This window comes from Arvicanthis niloticus, chromosome 21 (genome assembly GCF_011762505.2).
Source record: "Arvicanthis niloticus isolate mArvNil1 chromosome 21, mArvNil1.pat.X, whole genome shotgun sequence".
Classification (NCBI taxonomy): domain Eukaryota; kingdom Metazoa; phylum Chordata; class Mammalia; order Rodentia; family Muridae; genus Arvicanthis; species Arvicanthis niloticus.
In genome coordinates, this window is record NC_047678.1 from 4,465,673 (window position 1) to 4,489,040 (window position 23,368).

Genomic DNA, 23,368 nt, shown 5'->3' on the forward strand with positions numbered 1-23,368 from the left:
GCTTATAAGATGACTTTTATAGTTGGATATACAGCTCAGTGATAGAGTGTTTGCACATGTACAAAGCCACAGTCTGATCCTTGGCACCATAAAAGAAAAGAAAAAAACAAAAACAAAAACTTCTGCATACAATAGTATGCCCAGTATCTTCAGTTCTTACTCTTAATTGGAGGATTACCCTATGCCATTTTAATGGACTCCAAGTTTATACTGTTTAAATACGTAACAATCTCCAGTTACCTTGAGTGCATAGAGTTCAGATAAGCTAATTTTGTTGTCAGTTTACTTTCATTTTCACAAGCCAGAAATAAGAGATCATATTCCATTTCTTTCCCTTTGTAAAGACCTAGATATGCGTCAAGTCATGAGAAAACAAGTTTAGCTACCCAAATAATTAAATACAACTTTGGACTACCTTCTTCCTTCAGTTCATATCCTGTCCATTGAGTGTGAGAAGCCTTTACAAATATGGCAGGCTCCTAAAATTTAGCTACAGAAAGTTTATGTAACTTAGAAGGATTTTCTATACTTTTGTTACTATTTATTTACCTAGTGTCATCAACTGATTTATTCCTCCAACAATTCTTTCACATTCTTCATCCCTGGGATTGGCTCCCCATTCTCCATCAAGAGGTTTATAAATTAGTGACCTACATTCAACATCAGTTAAAGGAACACTGGTACCCAGTTCTTCTGGAAACACAGCTGAAATGCAGATAGAGAAACCCATCAATGGACATATGTAGTAATAAGTGTTGGGTTTTCCTTCAGAAATAATTGATGTAAAAAAAATTACTATTTTCATAATGGGAAAATGTTTTAAATATAAATAAAATATATTCTTAAAAAAGATATTACATTTAAACCTAAATGGTTATTTATACCAAATAAGTACACTCCAGTTACACCTAGAAGAGAAAATTTCTACAAAATAAAATTTTTAATCCATCCCATAATTCAACTATCTAAAATTTATTTTAATAAAATATACAGCTAAAGTGAACTGATGAAAATTTCAGTAATATTTTAATCAAATTCTCAAATTTTCAAACAGAAACAGAGAATTATGAATGCCAAAAGAAAGTTTTAGGCCTTCCATTTCTGAAGTGATGGTTTCATGTCTGTATCTTTAACATTGTACATAAAAAATTTCAAGTAGTGTTGAGAAAGAATCTACAAATACACCAGATTATTTATTTCCTTTAAACTAATTATAACAGTATCTAAACACTGTATGCTATCAAAATAACTACGTGTGTATGTATGTGTATCCAAATAAAACAAAACAATTCCATTGGAACGATCAATGGATGTACAAGGAGGAATTAAAATAGTTAATTAGTATTATTAAAGCTTTTAAAAAAACTAGCTACAGTGCAACAAAGTCAATTTCATTTCTTTATTAGGCAAATTATGTGCTCACCACAACTGCATCATACCAAATTTAAACATGAAATTTAAACTCATATAGATAAAACAAGAAGCCAGGTAATGCTACAAGTTGATATTTTCTATTTTTCAGTATTTCTACTTGAGCAGTGAAATGAAAATGTTTACTATTAAATGATTAACATCATTAACATGAATATTGTCTTTAAAATTTTTTTGACTGAGTTCACTTCCTATTTAATATTCCCAATAACCGTAAGTGGCAACAAGCTAGAAGATTAAGAACTTTTTTTAAAACTACATATTTATTTATTTTATGTGTATGGATATTTTGCCTGAATGTATACCAAGTATATCCCTGGTGCATACAGAGACCAGAAGAGAGGGTTGGAGCTCCTGAAGGTAGATTTACAGATGGTTTCGAGTTGCTCTGTGGGAGCTGGGAATCAAAACTAAGTCTTCTGCAAGAGAACCCAGTGATTCTGACTGCGGAGCCATCTTCTTCAGTCCCCCTTTTTGTTTTGTTTTGCCTTGTTTTGAGAAAAGGTTTCACCATGTAGCCCTAACTGGCCAGGAAGTTACTATGTGGATGAGTTTGGCCTTAAACTTGAGGCATCTCTCTAATAATTTTTTTTACAGTATATTAATTACTTAAAAATCTCATTTATAAGGGTTTATTTCTATTACGTTAAAATGCTTTTTTGTTATTTTTAGTCTCTATCTGATGATACAGGTATATATCATTCAAAAATCTAAACAACAGAATGTAAAGGATTTTAATATATAAATAATAATTTATAATCTACAATATGCCACGTAAAAACCTTTTGGGCACATACAAATATGTTCTACTTTTAAAAACTTGAAATAAAACCTGATAATCAAGTAAAAAGTGTAATCACCATGATTCAATCACATTCACTCTTCCAGAATAAGAAATATGTCATAACTCACTTTCCCAGGGCTAACTCCCCAACCCCAATTCTCCTAGGCTCTATATGTGGTGATAGTTACTATTATTAATTGTAACTGCCCCTAGCAATTGAGCATTCCACATGCCACATGTAATGGAAAAGTCCTAAGAAAGTGATTTTGAACTTGGGAAGTAGTACACACCAAGTGGCAAGACAAGGCAATGCTCAGATTTAGAAGCTTCGTCCCTTCACGACTATTTGTTGATGTTACAAAAACAGTTTACAATGCCCCCATCAATGGTAAAGAATGAAGAATAAAATGCATTTCTATGTAGTTATAATACATTAATTTCAATCTCCCTTTTAAGGTTTTAGATAGGCAGGGACTGATAAAATGTTCACTGCTGAACCTTCTTTAATTTTATACTCAGTAACAGGTTTACAATTAATACTTTTGTTAAATATTTTCTATTTGCTGGTCACAATAAACTTAAAAAATATCAAGTTTTTTATTTTGTTGAATCAAGTTCTTACTATGCAACCCTTGCTTATGGTAACTCCTGACTTTGACTCTTGAATGCTGGGATTCAACTCAACAATAAATTAGCTTTCTTATTAAAAAATAAAAATTAACTCTAGGGCTGAAGGGATGACTCAGAGGGCAAAAGTATATCCCACAAAATCCAATATCCCAAGTACAACCTTGGGACCTAACAAAGAAGTGAACTCGTGCATACTGTCCTCTGGCTTCCACAAATGTGCTAGTATGTATATGGCCATACACAGATCACAGATCTCTCTCTCTGTCTCTCTGTCTGTCTCTCTCTGTCACACACACACACACACACACACACACACACACACACACACACACAAAATAGAAAACAAAAAACCCCAATTAATTCCACAAGGTTTAAGCCTAACAAATACTTACCATTATTAGGTATTAATTCCATATCCCAAGGACTCATCTTTTCTGTATCTCCATTGTCCCAACTTTAAGAAAGGAAAATTATTCCATTAAAAAGGTCAGAAAATGATAATAGAAAAAAATATAAAATATCACATTAAACAAATAATTGACTCAGTATTAAATGAAGTATCTTGACCTCTTTACTAAAAGATGAGAAAAAATTCAAACCCTTAACTAAAAATACAACCAATTATTTTCTTACCAAACATTGTAACACTGAAACAAACTATCAGGATACTCAGGTTGAAGAGGCTCTTGACTTTCAATTGTTCCAAACCACCAGGCATCATCTATGACAGATCTGAAGCGGTCACCTGAAAAATAACAAAAACCGCCTGTCACATCACACTGGCATGGACTGTCACTTTGGTCCGCCTGTCACATCACACTGGCATGGACTGTCACTTTGGTCCGCCTGTCACATCACACTGGCATGGACTGTCACTTTGGTCAACTACCTTATCCTAAAGTGCATCTCTCTAAGGTTCTTAAACTGGATGACTTTACAAGGCAGAAGGTAATCCATATGTTAAAGAAAAAAGTCAGGAAAATTGGCATACATATCTAAAATATGACTTACACATGATTTCAGTATGAGACTTTTCCTTTGTGTTTTAATCATTTTTGCAAATGCAGCATTTAAAAATCACCATTCAGGCTATGTCTAAACTTCTTATACACACACATGCACACATGCACACATGCACACACACATTGGGTTACTTCTGGCTAAACATATTTATAGTTTATTTTTAATTTTTTACTTCCTATTATTTCCTACAAATAATCAAGAGGTGTTTCTAATTATGCTAAATAGTAAATCATTTATATAGCAAAAGGGAAGATATGCAGAACACCTATGGCTTCTTAATTACCCACCTATATTCCATCGTCTATATTTTGCATCATCAAATTGTTGTCTCAAGACTAGAAAATCTATGACGTCAGGCATATCATGGTATCTATTACAAACAGAAACAGACTAATTAGGTCATACACCTACAAATATCTACGGTATGTTCAAATTTATTTTGAAAAATTCTCCAATACTATCAAAGCTCTGCCTTGATAGCAGTCCTTACTTCATGGTAAATGATCCACCAGTCAGTTTACCAGTATCAGGATCTAGAAAAGCAAGTTTAAGGCAGCAAAGGGTAGGCAATCCCACTTCATACTTTATACCAACAATTTTCATTAGTTCTTGTTCCTACAATATAAAAAAACAAGACATTATCTCTGCAGAACAAAGTATATGTTTGTGAAGCTAGCAGTAGATATCTCAGGTTTCTTCTTCATCACTGTCTGTTTTATTTACTGAAACAAGAGCCTCTTACCGAACCTGTAACTAGCCAGTTTGGCTAGTCTAACCAACTTGCCCTAGTCATTGTGCCTCCCAAGTGCTAAACTGAGAGTATGAAAAGGCACAAACAACAGACACCTGATTCCATATTACAGGGGTCCTGAGGAACTGAACTCTGGTCTTCACACTTTCATAAAAGCACATCACCAACTGAAGTATCCCCCAGCCCCATTCAGTTTCTAACAAAGAGTGTACCTTCATACAACTTCTTTAATAATGCAAAAAATATATTTTACATCAGGAAATATGCCAATATTTACCCTTAGTTCCATCTTGTGCCATGGCTGCTTTTTAGGATTGATACTATAAATTTTATTTTTCCGGGCCATTTCAACATATGCTTCATGCCCTTGTCGGAAATAATAAACCTAAAAAAAATAAATAAATTAAAAAACACTGAACAAAAAAATCTAATTTAGAGATTACACAGAAATTCTTACAATGGAAATTTTACAGGTTATTCCAAGTTGTCTTAAAGCCACTTAAACAAAACTGAAGTGCTCTAATTAAAAACTCCTTTGCGTATATACACAGAAAATTAAATGTGTAGATATTTTGTTTTTACTTCATTATTTTATTTTTGAATTTAAAGTACGTTCATCCAGATGGTGTACACACTCACACACATGATTATAACCAGGGGCTTTTAATTTTAAGCTATGGTCACAATCTTTTAAAATCATGTATTTATATAATCTGCCACTACATATTCATCTCAATATTAAAAATACACTTATTTAAATGTTTGGGAGGGCATGAGATTTTTGCATGGATGCATGTGCACCATGTGCATGCCTAGTGCCTTAAAGGTCAGAAAAGACCATCAGATTCCTAGGGACTGGATTTACAAAAGGCTCTGAGCAGCCATGTGGGTCCTGTAATTGAACATAGGTTCTCTGTAGGAGCAATATGTGTTTTTAACTCCTGAACCAACTTTCCAGGCCAAAGAAGGTTATTTAAAATGAGTTTAAATGATCAGCAATATCTTGGACGGCCACTATCCTGCATATCTACCCTATATAATCTCTTCCTACTCATTACGCCTCCTGTTGCTTGAGATTCACTGGAGGGATGCAGTGCAAATCCCCACGTTCAAGACTTGGTAAGGTGAGCACTCAAACACCAGCATTTAAAAGACGATCCAAACAGAAACTAAGCATATTTGAGCACCTTGAAAGTACTGCTATCATTTTACTGCTACAGACTCTTAAGAACTGCCATTGAAAGGGTTTGTCCTAAGCTCCTAAAGTTCATGAGGCAAGAAGGCTCTTTAAATAAATAAATCATACCTGTTAGTTCCTAATTTATAATAATATTAATTACTACGTTTTGTAAAGGGAAACCTCTATTTAAAGAATTTTTATAGTCACTATGTGGGATACTAGTAGATAAGACTTCTTAAATTTGTATTATAAAATAAGGACATATGGTCCTGAGAAATTTGGATATAAAGTCTTAAACTAATTTCAGACTCTTTTTTTTGTTCCAGGCCAGTCTACTTTACAGAGCCAGCCAGTGCTACACAAAAAAAAATCTTGCCTTGAAAAACAAGAAGGGGGGGGGGGGAGACCCAGTCTTTTCAAAATATTTAATATTATACATTACATTAAATATTATCACAGATTTATAGTTGTCCTGAGGAATATTATTACTACATCGTTGGTTGTCCTTTTCTAATACTGTTATATTTAGAATGATTTTTAAAAGGAACTTGCTACAATCTTCTACAAATAAGATTCAAAACCTATAAAGATAGTTAGGTTACTTGAAAAAAATTAGGTAACTTTTAAAATGTAAAGCTGAAAAGTACCTCATCACCCATCTGCGGCACAAATGGACATCTTCTGGGAATTGTATCTGTAATCCATGCTGAAGGCAACCATTCTTCTAACGTAAGACCATTTTCAGTTAATTCTCCTACGGCCAATCTCTGAGAAAGCATGAAATAGCATTAGTATTATCTTCAAACACAAGGAAATGAATCTGTACAAAGACTTTACTCTCCAGTATTAAATAAAATCTTATTCTAGAAAAGTAGCAGAAATGACAAAAGTTATTCGGCTTTTCAAAATCACTGACGGAAAGCCAGACATAAAGCAAAATGTGTACACTACACAAAACTCTCAAAAGACATCCTAACAGACAAGGCTAAAACTCTTCTAGTTCCCCCTTTCAAAACAAGTCATCTTAGAAAAAGTAGGCACAGCAAATTAAAATGTGCTCGATGGTCTTACCATCATAGCCTTAGTGTAACAGTAACAACTAAGTAAGATTGTATCCTATAGGTTAAGTAGTAGAAAAGATCCAGAAAGCTCACTGCTTTCATGACAGCTATAAACTGGACATTACACTTCCAAACAACCCAAGAAGAGTCTCATCCATTCACTCACATTTATTCTTTTCCTCACTTTGCCACTGTCACCTACTCTATTTCTTTTAGACAAGTAGCCCAGGTTGGCTTTAAATGCATTATATAGTGGAGGCTGATCTTGAATTCTTACCCATCCTTCCTTCCACTTCATTCACTGCTGGGATACAGCATCCTCCCTTATTGAAAGCAGCCATTTCATTCTTTGACATATTTATGTTCTTTCCAACACACACACACACACACACACACACACACAAAATCATCTTTTCTAAAAGGAGTAGTAAAAAGAGATCTTTCACTTTTTAACTCCTACAGATTAAAAAACAACAGTAAAACAAACCTATGCTCCTGAATAAAAATTTAGTTTTACTAGTCATCTGGACAATGGCCTTTATAGTATTATCTTATATGAATGGAAAATGAACATTTAAAAAAAAGCCCTCTGAAACCTAACAATATTTTTGCAAGAGACTTAAAATATGGCTGAGTCTATTTATTGTTGGTTTTGTTGCTGTTGGTTTTTTGGTTTTTTAAGCAAATTACCTCTGAATTAATGAAAATTAAGCTGCACCTTACCCTACAGCTCAATCGCCTTGAATGGGCTTGCTATCACATAAAAGCAGTTTCTCTTTGCCACAGACAAAAGATTATAGAAACTCATAACTAGTAAAAAAAAAAAAAAAAAAAAATTGTGGTCAAAACTACCTGTAGGTTATGCAGTCCCAATAGATCCAGCACAAAGTCTGTACCTAAAATTCAGGAATATCACAAAACAAAGGAAGACCCAGAGGTCCTGGAAGGCTGCCATCAGACTGTCTCTATTAGAAGTTACAGGGGAGATAAACAATGATAGAGCAGCAATTCTGGCAGAGATCTACTGGCAACTAAGGAATGTTGAGAGCATGACAATTAAGTCATCCTGAGGAGTTATGCAATCCGAACCATGTGGGTGGTCAGTCCCAAATTCATAAACATGTGAACAACACTAAATGGCCTCTTTAGTTATGTTTATGCATTTTTTGTTTATGTGAGCACACATGTATATATGTGCGTGCAACACACACACACACACTGAATTTGAAATGGGGACACAGAGTGGTTTAACAACAGAAGAAAGGAAACCAGTCCTCTGGGATAAAGTGCATAGAAATAAAAGGAAAGGGTAGAACACAACTCTTGGGGAACCTTAAGTTCTTGTTGAAGCAGACTTTTGTCACCTAGAATTAAACAGTTTAAGTGCATTAATTATTTTTCAAAACTTCCTGCTTTGTGATTTTAGATTTTATTTTGGAGGTACAGTTAACAGCTTTCTTCCAAAGATCTCTGGGATTGCTTCTACACTGATCTCAAGTATTTTTCTCTCTCGATTTCTGAATTATCTCTAAAATATGTGGTATTTCTTTTAGTGTTATCTTGAGGCATTAGAACATATTGTTAATTACACATTAGTTTCAGAATAAAAAGACTGGCTTACATTTACTTTTATTGATTACATTATTTTATAAGCTTTGAGTCCTCAACAGTTTATTGAGTTTGCTTAAGAATTCTTTTGTACCATATTCATTCTCTCTCTCTCTCTCTCTCTCTCTCTCTCTCTCTCTGTATGTGTATATATACATACATATATATACGTATACACACACACATATATATCTTACACTTTGCATAACTAAAAGTAGTATGAAAAATGTTCTCATTTTATCACTTATTAGTAATCCACTTATTATCTGCTTGACAGTGTTTTTCACTACAGCTCTACACACAGGAAGGCAGTACTACTGAGCTGCCTGATGTAACTTGAAGGATAACGTATTCTCCTAGTATGCTGGAGCTAATAGTAACATAAGAACAAAAGTCTAGCCAAAAGGCACAATTCATAATATCTGAATCTCATTAAAGGATGTCCCATAAACAGATCCTGCTACAATATTCTGACACGGCCAAACAACAGAATTAAAATATTCCTAACAGGAGATTCAAATAGAGTATTGGCTCAGGCTACATATACAGTCCTTCATTAGGAAGAAACTAAGGACAAATGTGATATTGTCTTTGCAAAATTTTCCTCACAAAATGCAAAGGTAGGTAAAAAAGAACCATCATTTCATCATAAACTCAAATTACAGCAATTAATAGTAATACAGCTGAAATGAATATAAATTCAATCACTAAAAATCAAACAAACACTTAACCTGCATATATACTCTTATAATTTTCAAAGTTTCTTGAGAATAAAGAGGCAGAGCATAGTAATATTTAATTCTACAAATGTAACATATTTACTTCTAAAGAAAGTAAAACAAAAAAATAATTTTGGGCAGAGGTGAATTGGAGACGGCAGAGTCTTTCTATGAAGTCTTGGTTACCCTGGAATTTGGTAGGTAGGCTAGGCTGGATTCAAACTTGCCTGCCTTTGCCTCCCAAAAGATGAAATTAAAAACATACATCAGTCCACTGAGCTAAAATAAGGTAAACATGTATTTTTTTAATTTTCTATTTACCAAAATATGTCTATTTACTATAGTATTATTGTCTTTAAATTAAAAATAAAAGTTATCCTGTGTGTGTGTGAGTGCATGTACCATGGTATATTGGCAGGAATCAATTCTCATGTTCCACCATGTCAGAGCCAGGGATCAAATTTAAGTGGTCAGCCTTGGTTGGCAGCAAGCACCTGCACCTGCTACCAAGTTATTCTCCTCCATAACCTCACCATGTGCCATCTACCAGATACTTATTATAGTATTTCATACAGCAGAGACAAATAGGTTTATTAACAACATTTACTTCAGAAGAAAACAATTAAACTGTCATATTCTCATTTCCGGGTTTAAAAAATTCAGCTTTGTAAGGATAGGTTTTCTCTACTGTATCGTTCTTTCTTCTTTCTACTCTCAAATAGTCCAGACTCATAAATTAACCAAACACATTACTAAAACTCAAAAAGTAAAAACATGTAGTTTGCATACTATATTTAATGAAAGCTTGCTATGAGTGTATTTTACCCACAATAGTTGATTTGAATTTGCCTTATGATCAACTATGATAAGTTTTGTCAATTATATTTCATGTGATGCTCCCCTGGAACTTTTTGTAATTATAGAAATAATAATTAGAATAGTTAATATAAGACCATTAGTGGACAAAATCTGGTATACTATTATTTTTCTTATGTAAATAAATCTCTCTCTGGATTTAAAAATGTTTTTAAAGTAAACAGTGAAATATTTATAAACTATGACAATGTTCTGAGTAAACATTCTTTGGTGTCAAACACCCAAACACTTCTGTCACTATATCTCCATGTACCTTACTACTGCTTAGAATATACTTCTGATTTTTTTCTGTTAGTACTTGTTAATAAACCTCAATGTTTGTTCAATTTTTCACATTTATATTTTGAATCATTTCCCCAGAAGAAAACACTTGATATAAAAATTTTAAATCAACCTTTTGTTTTCTTTCTTTGGGCTTTTTTTTCTTTGGTGATGCTGGTCCATCTTTTTCTTCGTTTGCTTTTTTTCTTTCCTTTTTAATATGTTTTTGCTTCTGATTTTCAGATTCTTCTTCTTCTTCATCTGAACTACTTTCTGGTTTCTTGGTTTTATGCTTAGGAACTTTCTTTGGTGGCTGCAAATTAATTCCAGCATCTGCTGTCCAATCAGAATAATCACTGGAATAGTCACTAAAAGGAGAGAAGCAACTTTTAAGTCTTACAGTCAGGTAGTTTTAAGATCATTTTGTTAGACAGCTAGATTAGATAGATAGATAGATAGATAGATAGATAGATAGATAGATAGATAGATAGATAGATAGACAGACAGACAGACAGACAGTGGCAGGAATGAAGTAGAAGGTATTTCCTTATGCTAAACTCCCCTGATCTTCATATCTAAAAACAAATTTTGGAACTTTCATGAAAAAAATAAACTTAAGAACTTAAGAAAATAATTTTAAGAAGCATGCTGTTTGCACATGTCACGAGTACCCTGAATACAAGAAATAAGGAATGGAGTATCACCTTTTTCAGTTAAACAGAAGTAGAAAGAGCCCTAGAGACCCAGCATGCATGCACCACAATAAGCAAGCACAGGAATTTCTTTTATGAAGGGATTTTAGAATTCTTTTTAGTCTTTTGCAGTGCTGATGATTGAAGCCTTATAAGTATTAAACTAGCCAAAGTATGAAATTCTTTTCTACTTTTTAGATGGGACCTCACTATATCTGGCTGGCCTACAACTCACAGAGACCCCCCTGCCTCTGCCTCTACAGTACTGGACTTAAGGCATGCACTAGCATCCCTGGCCTAAGGATAGAATTCTTTTTTATCTGTTGTTTGTGACAGGGCTTCTTTGTGTAGCTCTGGCTGGCCTCAAACTCACAGGTATTTACCTGCCTCTGCCTCCTGAGGGCTGGGACTAAAGGGGTGCAACACCAACACTCAGCAAGGATGAAGTTTTTAACACAGCAGGAATTCTCACAGTAGGAAAATACTGAACTGGCAGGTGAAAAGTGCCTAGACAGTTGGAAGGTTGAACTCATAAATATGAACATACTTAAACATGTAAAATCTTAGGATGTAAAATGAAGTAATTTCAGGGTACAAGTGTGGCTTAGTGGTAGAGTGGTTTTTCCCTAACATATAGGAGGTTGTAAGTTTGATTAACCCCAGCATCATAATAATTACATTCAATCACCATCATTTTTATCTACTTTTCCATTAAGAATAAAAATATAGGGCACGAACTGTCTTACATGGTACCATCTGCCACATCTTTACTGTATACCTTTACAGAAATATGTAGTCCTGATATGGCTCCCTCCACATATCTAGTTACATTGTCTTCTTTCTTAAGTTTGGTATATTAAAATATTTGATTATTTTACATAGATTTATAATTAGAAATGATTTAAAGGAATATAAGTTCTACTTCTCTAGTACTAGATTTCAACCTGTGCCACTATACATGATCTTTAAAGACCTAACAAATGTTTTTAAACATGCTCTTCTAGTATAAGTTCTCCTCAATTTATGAACATTTCACTCTTCAAAAACAGAAAAATATTAAATACTATCTATAGAATTTGTATATTATTAGTAAGAATCATTACTGGGGATCTAGAAAGCCTTTGATCCTAGAACTGATCAGAATCTTGTATTAAATTTACAGCATCCAATTAATGTTTCCTTTGGAAATCTATTTTTAGGAACTGGTGAAGCAGAAAAAAAATATAAGGAGCAACTAATAATTTCCTTCCCCAGGGTGTATCTCCATGGACCATTAAGAACTTGTTATGTAGCTAATGCTAGTAGGCCTTTAAACATGGGAAATCCCAACATAGGTATTTGAAGGTTTTCTTTTTGCATGATCAAAACAAGAAGTAGAAAATTTGTTTTCATTACTGGTAGAGAAAATCAGTAATGTCCTGTAAATACAGTCATGTAAAAATATAACTACTTTCATAATCTGATATTTACACATTCCTCAAAATCAGCACTGAAGCTAGTTTATAATCCTGCATAGTAAATATAGCTTTCAGAAATAAAGTAATAAAAGTAGACAGAAGAGTTAAAAACATTACAGATCTATTTAAAATTTTTCTATAAAGACTTATCAGGAAGAAAATCTAAATTTTGCTAACCAAAAGACTCTTCAAATAACTTTGTATCCAGTATTTGGGTGACAGACAGAGCATCTGGACAAGCAAACGTTTTACACTTCTACCTGGAGCTGCCGTCACTATGCCATGCTCGCTCCTCTTCTTCCGAAGTCCCACCACTGACAGCAAGTACTTCACCTTCCTGGGACAAGACGACAGATTTCATAAGCTACCGCCTAACAACAGTAAGATACCAACTATCTGACTTAGAAATAAAAAAAAAATACAACTTTTGTATTTTTAATCAAAAAAGTTAAAACAAATATTTATAAATATTATCTATCAATACCAGATTCAGAAGACCTCTGAGATAACTGCCAGGTTTCAATTTTATTTAATTATAATCTTTATTTTATTTTACTTTTCAAACATGAGAACTGAATGCAGGGTTCTGAACATGGCAGTTATCTGCTGCCTTATGATTCTCTGTCACCTTACCCAAGTCCTAGAATTACAGTTTTATATCAAAACAAAAGGCTTCATTATTTAAAAAAAAAATGGCGGACAACAAATTCTATAGTTAACATGTGAAACTTATTGAACATTTTTATAAAAGCTAAGCTCTTAGTAAATGGTTTTAGAATCTTAAAATTAGGTACATTTATATTTTATTTACTATGAAAACAATTTTACAAATAAATCAGGGTATTCCATTTCTAGCCTTATTTAATCCAATGAGAGATGATTTAAAACAATAATAAAGCTACAGCTTGTTTCTCCTCTTAGCAACACTTCAAAGTTCAGGGAACACTCTGTGTGAAGCAATTCTTTCATGAGGGAGGCTGTAATCTGAGTCAGTTCTTACAGGTCTTCTCTGTATGAATACCAGGCTTCTATAATCACAGCCCCACAGGTATTAAACTATCTTAAGGTCTTTGTGTTTGCCATCTATTATTGGTTTCAATACACGGACAAGTTTTAAAAACTTACAGAAACTTGTTTGAAATAGTTTAACTATTAAACAAAAGGCTTAATTTGTACCTAAGTCATTGCAGTCCAAAGCCTAGGCAATTTTTGGTGAACATGATTCAGCTTTACTACTTTTCTAGGCACACTAAAACCATTTAAAGGGCATAGTACTCTTTACTACTTAAATAACTAACTTTTAAAAAATAATTGATTTGTCTGGAGGTCAAACTAACTGGAGTTACAATTGGTTGTGAGCCTCCATGTGGATTCTGGGACCCAAACCATGGTCCTTTAGAAGAAAAAGTGCTTTTAAATGCTGAGCCATATTTCCAGCAACAAAATAGTATATTATTCTTTACATTTTTAATTAAATATTATATTAATCTCCCCCATCCCCAACCCCCAGATCCCTCTCAATAGCCTATTTTTCTTTATTACTGTCGATTTACTTATATATTTATTAATGCAACTTGCTGAGTTTGTTTAGTGCTGTTTATACGTGTATTTTTTTTAGGGAAGCAGTATTCCTATTTTGGTATCTTCTTCAAAAATGTGAACTATATAACTATTCAAGTATTTGTATAATGAATTAAGTGAAATCTATAAATAATAGTTGTTTATGTATTTCATTTTTTTCTTAAATTGAATGAAAAGAAACAGAATTATTTTTAATTTCTAAATTTAAAACATAAAAAGACAAAATATTTTAACCAAAATATCCATGCTTCTTATTCATGTTAATAATTATTTTCTATTAGCATATGTCATTTTCTCTAAAACAATTACATAACTGCTATAAAAGGATACTATACTGGACTGAAACTTTCATGCCACTGTTGTAATTGTCAAAATACCCAACTTCCTAAAACACTGAACTGTATAGTACTTTATAAAATTTTGTATTTAAAAGAGAATTAGAAGTATCTCAAAAATAAAGATTTTATAAAGTAAATGATTTTGCCCATGTTTACTTTATATTCTTTGGTCTTCTCAAACAGTCAACAAATGGGCAAGGCAGCACAAAACTATTCAGGAGGCTGAGACAGGACAAACAGATAGTACCTGTGCTTAGGTTTGAGTTCTCCACTGTCTGAATACAATAACTCCCTCCCATCTTTCCTACCATAATCTATCCTATCCTCCCATCTTTCCATCATAATCAGGTTAATTAATTTGTAGTTTTGGTGTTTTGCTAGAATAACTACATTATTCTAGCTTGGGTATACCAGGACTTAAAGCCACTGTATATTAACTATTTTTATTATTTTAATTATGTTATAATTACAAAGTAATTACAAAGTCATACCGGTGGCCTTAGACTTCTTGATACAAAGTAATTATAACATTGTATCAAGAAGTCTAAGGCCACCGGTTCCTCCTGAAATAACATGTAGATTTAGAAGGAAGCAACTATTATTCTTCTAAAGGAAACTTAGAAGGCAGGTCTGTAGGAAGTAGTAAAGTCTGACTAAAAACAAATCACATGGAAGAGAAGAAAGCAAGAAACTAAACTCTGGAACACTACCAGACTTCTTGCTTATGAAGGAGAAAAATTTTGTTTGCAAACAAACGTGACTAAGGCAGGTCAGATTCCCTGTAACAGTTGGTCTGTTCTGGTTAACATGAGAAAATAGCTCTTTACTATCTCTCAAGGATCTTTCTTTACTAGTCAAAAACTTAATCTGCAAGAAAATCAAAAAGATAATAAATCCTATTGGAAAAGAATCATATAATGAGAAAACTCAGTATTTTTTTTTCTCTAAACTTTAATTTAAAAAATTGTTTTTGAGACAGGATCTAAGTATTATCGACAAAACAAGTTTCAAATTACTAGATTCAAATGAGTCCTACATCAGTCTCCTGAGTGCTAGGCTACAGAAAAATTATTTTATGGTACCTGAGATTTAAAGACTAACTTAACCTGTGAATAGGGTCATACCAGCCACTCAGGAAAATTCTGATATGCTTAACACAAGATACAACATGGCTTCAAAATAGAGTAACTATCACTCTCTAAGGTAAACCCATCTCTTAAAATTAAAACACACTAAGACCTATGAAAGGGAGAGAACAGATTTAGGCTGAAGTCCTGAATAAGATGATGGTTGAGTGCTGATTTTCTTTGCTTTAAAAATGTACAAATTAGTAAAAACATTTATAGAGAAATCTATACATAAGAAAAAGTAGAAAGCTAAGCAAGAAGCTCTCGATTCGTTACTGGGGATTAACATAACCAACACAGTCAGACTGCTTCCAACGACTGTTTAGAGTGACAGTAAGCTACATCACCCCGGGAGCAATTTAGTAACTCAGCTTTAATATAAAAGAAAACTGCATTTAATATTAGTCATTATTTAACAATTATATAAACTTCAAACATCTTTGAACCTCAGAACTCTTACAGGATTTTCATTAACTAGTATAGTACTTTGTACTTAACATACTTCATTCACAAGGTATTATTCTAAAACTCTATCAAAGAAAACTAATATGGATTATATTTTTTATAAATCTGAGATGTTCAGGAGCTACAGAGATGTTTGAATGTGCTTGGATCTTACATCTGAAGAACTGGTCCCGTTTTCTATGTCCTCTGAGGGCCTAGGTGTTTCTTCTAGTGCAGACCTTGTACGGTAATTGTGTTGATTTGCTTGTTGCTTTTTAGAATCCACAAGTTCCAGGAAATGCTCATGAGCATGATTCTAGAATAAATAGAAATAAAACTTATTCATGATAGGCCTTAAGAAATAGGTCTTTTTCAAAGTTATTATTATTTACATATTTAAAATATCACTGAAATGGACTAATGTTACCAACTGAAATTCTTTCTGAAATAAATCTCAAAAAGTTATCTGCAAACTGGACATAATGGCTCACTCCTTTAATCCCAGAATGCAAGAGGCAGAGGTAAGTGTATGTCTGAGTTCAAGGCCAGTCTTACCTACATAAAAGAAGTCCATGGCAGCCAGGGCTATGCAGAGATCCTATCTCAACCCTGACATTTTTAAAAAAAATTTTTTTGCAGATAGCAAATGCCAATAATCAAGAAAAAGACAGTCAAACAGTGACAGAGATATTCAAACATAACATGCTCTAGAAAAGTTAAAGCAACTTCAAGAGTGAAAAACATATCCATAAGTAAAAAGAACCAACTAAAGATCCTTAAACTATAAACCTAATCATTTAACTAGAACTGGGAAAGGCATCAGGCTAACCATACAGGCCGAAATGTATGTGAGTAAGAATATGAAACAGGGTGATTACTGGTCAAATCCTAGAGAAATAAGAAAATGAAAAAGGCATTCATTCTCAACCCTGGATTACAAATGCTATTATTTTTTTTAAATTTAAATAACCTTTACTTATTTGTGTGTTTGTGTGTATGTGACACACATATAGGGGTCAGGACAATACTAAGCAGTCAGTTCTCTTCTTCCATGATGGTTCTGGGATCCAACCTAGTGTCCCAGACTTGGCAGCAAATGTCTAACCAGCTGAGCCAATCTTGTCAATTTTTATATTTTTGGTTGCAACCCCAGCCTTTAACAACCAAGCCACAAAGATTTTTTTTTTTACATGAAAAACATATTTCAACTTGTTTAAGACACTATAAACTAGTCAGAAACCAGTAATTTTTAATTTGTTTAGATCACTGCTCAGTGATAATTAAGGCTTGCTTAAGAAGCTTTCATATAGTCTTCCTCAACCTAATAACTACTACCTCTGAAATTTTCCAGCTAAGCTAGAAAGGGAAAACACAAGTCTTGCAGGGGAGGACTAATGAGATGCCAAGACAAAATACTAGGGATATTCTACAGTCTTAATTTTTTGAAGTTATTTTTATATTTTGCCTGCATATCTGTATGTGCACCATGACACATGCACTCCTGGTACCAGCAGAGGCCAGAAGAGGCTGCGCAATTCCCCTGACACTGAGGACAATTGTCAGTGACTAAACCCAGGACCTACTCATCTTAAGAATTAACAAATAAGAATTAAAACAGCAAAAAATTAGAGGAAAATAAAAGTTTGAGAATGTATAACTAGTGAAAGAACTGAAAAACACTTTTCCTTAGAAATTATAGTTTATTGAATATAAAATATACACGAAGTTGGCATTTCGAGAAAGGATATGCTACGAGGCAGGAAATGCAAACACAACAGTTCTCAGTGAGAAATCAAATAATCCAAATAAACAACCAGGAATTAACTATAATAATTTTTTCATTAATATAATTTGCTTATAATATTAATGCTTATATTTATATTTAAAAGAAATCTTTTAAATGATCATTATACTTACCCACATAATATTAAATATCAAATTAATATCTACCTTTGAGACAGTAAGTATTTTATTCTCTTTTGCAACAGTTAAGTGTTTCCTTTTCTCTTCTGATCTATAGCTCTTTATTTCCTCTTCTCCCTTCGCAGCTCTCCATTCTTCTTGCCTACTAAAAGAGAATATTAAAAACCATAAGCATTAATCTAGACTTTTATTAATGATTTCCCTTAAAGTGAATGTTAGCTCTTACATTAACAACGTGAAGTTAGTTCTGGGATTTTCTTTCTAATTGGAACATGTGGCTCAGAATATAAGACTAAAATACTAGAAGAGACTTGTTTTCCTGCTCCCCTCATTTTAAGCTGTTTGTGCTATGGTAATTCTAAATTTAATCAAGCAGTTTGAAATTCTGCAAAGTTATAGCAAAACACCTTGGGTTTATGGCTTGTGCTAACACAATCTTACATGTCAAACATGCAATCTATTTAACAGCAGAGCCTTAAAGTAAAATCACCAATTATTAAAGCACACATGATTTTTTCAGTGACATAGATCAGACACTACTCTCAAGCAAAACCATGCTCAATTCCAGACATTAAGAAACTAAATGAACAGAAAAAGAAAAGAATATTGACTCTGAATTTAATTTTATTAAATCCAACTCCTTAAAACTACACAATTGTATTTTTACTTTGACTTGGAAATTTTGTTGACCTGTAATTTTGTTGAGCCTTAGAGCTTTATTTTTTCCCCAACATATTCTGTAACAGGAAGAAAAGTGAAATTTAAGTCTTCTGAAAAAGGTCAACCTCAAATTTTAAGTTTTTGAGCTCTTTATACTGAAATAATCTTAAATTCATATATAGATGTGAAAAAGAGAGCAGGAAATGTTGTCTTCTTTATTCAGTTTTCCTCAATGGTAAAAATCTTGCAGTAGTACATACAGTACAGTGTCAACACTAACTAAGGAGCTGCTGACATTGATGCAAACCAGTCATCAGCTTCAGGGTTTTCCAGTTCTACTCATTGAGGAATGTAGTTCTCTGACAATATATTATGTGCAGTCTTGTACATTTACCACAACAATCAATATACAGAGCATTCCATCAATAAAAAGATGTTTGTGTTCCTCTTTTATCATACCAACACTTTCTTCCATGTCAAATCTTCCTTCTCCTAATTCTTAGTGGCGACTAATTTGCTCTCCATCCTTGTAATGTGTACATTTCAATAATGTTCATGTATGGAATCAAATATTACGCAACTTCAGAATCACTTTAATTAAGCATCCACCAAAACAGATTTATCTAAGTTATCAATAAGTTGTTCCTCTATAAAATAGAATATACCACCATTTGCTTAGCCAAGTAGAAGGAAATTTGGATTTGTTCCCCTAGTTTTCAGCAACTTCATTCATTAACTCACAGCAATTGAGACTACTTTCACAAGACTGGGTTCCTCAAATTTTGTGATGGATCCACAAGGTCACAAACCTCTATGAAAACTTACAGGCAATTAATGGTAAGGCTTTAAGGTAGGAGCCCGAGTTTTCATGCCACCCTGAGAAGCTACTGGTAGTTAATGGTTGCTGAGGAGGACACACTTCCGTCAATGGTAGAACCACTGGTAAGTTGCCAGGATTCCTCCAAGTTACCTCTCATCTAAGCTCACTTAAGCAAGTGTAATTAAACTTACTGGGTCATCAAAACAAACAAATACCAAAAGACTAAGGGGAAACAGTTGGGCAAATAAAAGAAAAATCTAGAAGGAGGCATGAGATGACATAGGAGGATTGGGTGAAAATAATCAAAACAATCACATACATATGGAACTGGCATAACGAGCCATTACTATTTATGATTATTATTCACTAATAAGAATAAATTCCCAACATAACGATTGTTAAAGTCATATATGACAGATGCCTAATAAAATACAAAACAGTATTCCAGAGTATCTGGGTCATGCTATGTTGCCACAAAAAATGCACAAGCAGCTTTCTCTATAGATACCCAGTATGGTGCTATCAGTTACTATCTGAGATGATTTGATGGGTACATAAAGGTGTTTCATTGTGGCACCTAGTAAAAGTACTACTATAGGATAAACATGAGAACCTGAACTTGGATCTTCAGCACCTTCCTAAAGACCAGATGCTACAGCTTGAGTGCATCCTTATGCCCAGTGCTGGGATCACACTATAAGTCTCTATACATGCACACAAAACATATGCTTGCATATTCATGCTCATACAGACAAAAGACCAACCATGTAAAATTTGAATTGGTCCTCAAATATTTAGTGAACCTAATGGTGACTTTCTCATATCATAACACCACACCCCAATCTCATGCCATTTATACAGATCGTTATAGAAAAAAATATTTAAAAATTCATCTTTGGCAGTGATGATTAGCTAAAAAATATCAGCTTAAAAGAAATCACAAGGCTGAAAAGGTATTTTCAACAGTAGGCAACTGATAATTCCCCTTACCTAGCTATACCAGCCGAGAGCTCAGGCACTACTACCCTTCGACTCCAAGCAACAAGATCTCGCTCTGTGGCTATTTCACTTCTTGGAGCATTGCTGTGCATCTGCCGCACACCTTCGATTTGCCCACTGCGCCTTAATCCTATATTTGGTGGTGAATGAACTTCGGAGGTAGAACTTACTGAGCCTAAATAGGGCAAAAATCAGAATGATTAAGTTCTACTAAGACACTCGCCTCACTTAGCTTATAGCCCCTCCCCCCAAAAACAAAAACAAACAAACAAACAAACCCAAAACCCACCAACCAAAAAAACACATTTTCTTCCACACAAAACTTTTACATCAAATAATTGAATTATCATTATCAGCAATAAAACCACAGACAAAAGCTTAATGAAAACAAAAATGTAGTTATTCAATTGCTAAAACAACATTCAATTGCTAGAACAAATCATTCATAATTATGGAGTATTAAGTTCATGTCTACAAATACGAAATCATTACTGAAAACGTGTCAAGTCTTTCAAGAGTTACGAAAGACAAATATAAGGACATTTATGACTCACACATTTAACTTTAAACATTAAATATACGGCACCTAAGAGTGATGTACTAACTAAAACTTTGACTTTATGATTTGAAAATGATCTATGAAGCTGATTATTCATGGTTTTCAGATTTAGTGTAAGACTACGTTTCCTGTCTGAATAAAGCAGTGGCTTTCATCCCAGCACCAAGGGAACAGCGGAGGTGGTGATGAACAGAATCTTACTTCTAATGTCTACTTGAGGAAATGTTCAAGTCTGTATGTACTTTAAAATTCTTCATTAATACAAAACTTTGTATTTATTATTCAAAAACAATCATTCTGGTAGCCTGCTTCATTTTATGAATGTACCATCTCTATTGCTGGTGATTAAGATGACCTCAATTTTAAAAGTACAATCTCAGCTTACCTCTGTTTACACGGCTGGCATTACTGACACCTGCTTCACCAGAACGCCTCAGGTCTTGCTCCTGCTGTAGTCTTTGAATCATGCTGTCTAGAGGACTGATATCCTGGTTTGCTTGCTGGCTCAAAACTTGGTTCAATCCTATGTAATATTATAAAAAAATACTAGTCAGTCCCACAGAAGTTCATAACTAAGCATGACTTTTCCTTTGATAAGGACTTGAAAGGATCACCTGTCAGTGGCAATCCATAACCTACTGTAATTTACAGTGTAATGATGAGGACTGCATATGTTGTGCTTATCATGACGCAAACATTCATAAACCTTACAGTAAACAAATAAGCACCATTATAAAACTTTTAAAAAATTACACTCTAAGTTATACATCTAGGAAATGACCAAATGAGAATTATCTACTTATACATTAATTTCTGAATACTGTCACACTGATTCAACAAACTCTTGGTTGTCTAATACATGTTTGAGACTATGCCTACTAGACATCCATTGACAAACAGGAAGCATCAAGATCTTTGTCCTATAGCAAACTACCTATCATGATTAGGGCAATTAAACAATAAACCTGCAGGAAAATGCAGATTGTGAAAGATTTAAAAATTAGGTGATAATAAAGAAAAGGGGACTGAAAAATAGATACCCATGGTAAGCCAGAAGTCAGAGGAGACTTAAGAAACGTGAAGAACATGTCAGATTAGTGCTCAGAAATGGAGGCATTACCAGCCTGGGAGCACATAGGGAAGGACCCATGACTCCAGCGGTATATGTAGGGGAGGATGGCCTTGTCTGGCATACATGGGAAAGGAGTTTTTTGGTCCCATAAAAAACGAACACAGAGTGGGGGGGGGATTTTAGGGTGGGGAGGGGGTAGTGGGGGGGTAGGTGCGGGCACTGCCTCATAGAAGCATGAGGGGGGATGAAAAAGGAGGTTTCTGGGTGGTGGGAGGAAGTGGGGTAAGGGGATAAAATCTGAAAGGTAAAAATAATACCCAATTTAAAAAAAAAGATAAAAAAAAAGGTGGGGGGGAAGAAAGAAAAAAATAGAAGATTTAATAACACAAAGGGAAAGATTTAGAAATTTAGGAGGCAATTTATGTTAATGGAAACAGCATCATAGAAACTGGAAAATCACACCCTCATATATGTACAAGAAGGGGGGATGAGATAAGGGGTTCCTGGGTGGTGGTGGGAAAGGGGATAAAATTTGAAATGTAAATATTACAACCAATTTTTAAAAGGGGAAAAAAAGAAAAGTTGCTAGAACTAACATCTTTAAAAAAATGTCAACCCTCTAGGAAAAAAAATTTTTTTTCTTGATACTAAAACTTGTTCTGAGAATTGTATATTGCAGAATACACAGCCTTGGTGTATCTACTCATCAAGCATACTGACCAGACCTGCCCAAACCTCCGATGTCCTGGAATTCCAGCTGGATGCAGTAAAGACAAAGTGGCAGAGGCTTATCAATTTACCCCCCACACCCACCCCTCTTCTAATATCTCAATGCCCTTAATCAGCTTAAAGAAGTTAAATAAGAGTCAGCGCCCCTATTCCCTGGGCTTGGGGACTAAGGTGGTTAATATTGGTCTGTCTTTCTAGGGAAAAGTAGTGGTTTTGTTGGAACAGGGAGGATTAGCTAGGACTCACTGCATAGCCATAACCTATTGGTAGAAATCTGTATAATTAATATCAAGATGAAGGTATAATTTCTTAAATGGTACAAAATTTACTTTGATTTCAAATTTAAGGTTTTCATTGGTATGAGCTTCTTATTGATATAAAAGATGAATATTGATACTCTCATGGGCATTGTGCCTATATCACACATTTAGGAATACAAGGCCTAGACCCAGTCCTTTAACTTTTTTAACTGATTTGGGACGGTTAACCTATGAGTTAAGGGACTATAGCAAATTCATGGCCTTGAGTTTATTGTTAGGGTGTTTTCCAAATTTTATTTAGAAATAGCTGAGGGGAGTTAACATACAACAGTCCACATTACCTTACATGGATAGTTGGTTTTCAAAATGTCAGAAGTCCATAG

General features: G+C 33.9%; 1 protein-coding gene across 1 annotated transcript in view; it reads right to left on the bottom strand.

Annotated features, from left to right (window-relative positions):
• Positions 1-23,368, bottom strand: part of Phip (PHIP subunit of CUL4-Ring ligase complex) — a 114,800-nt gene that overhangs the window by 22,113 nt on the left and 69,319 nt on the right. Inside the window, 13 exon segments of the mRNA XM_034483628.2 lie at positions 550-705; positions 3,238-3,299; positions 3,479-3,590; positions 4,156-4,238; positions 4,359-4,483; positions 4,897-5,004; positions 6,447-6,566; positions 10,458-10,692; positions 12,734-12,810; positions 16,139-16,279; positions 17,914-18,031; positions 20,357-20,540; positions 21,310-21,447. Of these exon segments, the coding sequence (XP_034339519.1) occupies positions 550-705; positions 3,238-3,299; positions 3,479-3,590; positions 4,156-4,238; positions 4,359-4,483; positions 4,897-5,004; positions 6,447-6,566; positions 10,458-10,692; positions 12,734-12,810; positions 16,139-16,279; positions 17,914-18,031; positions 20,357-20,540; positions 21,310-21,447 (1,659 nt within the window).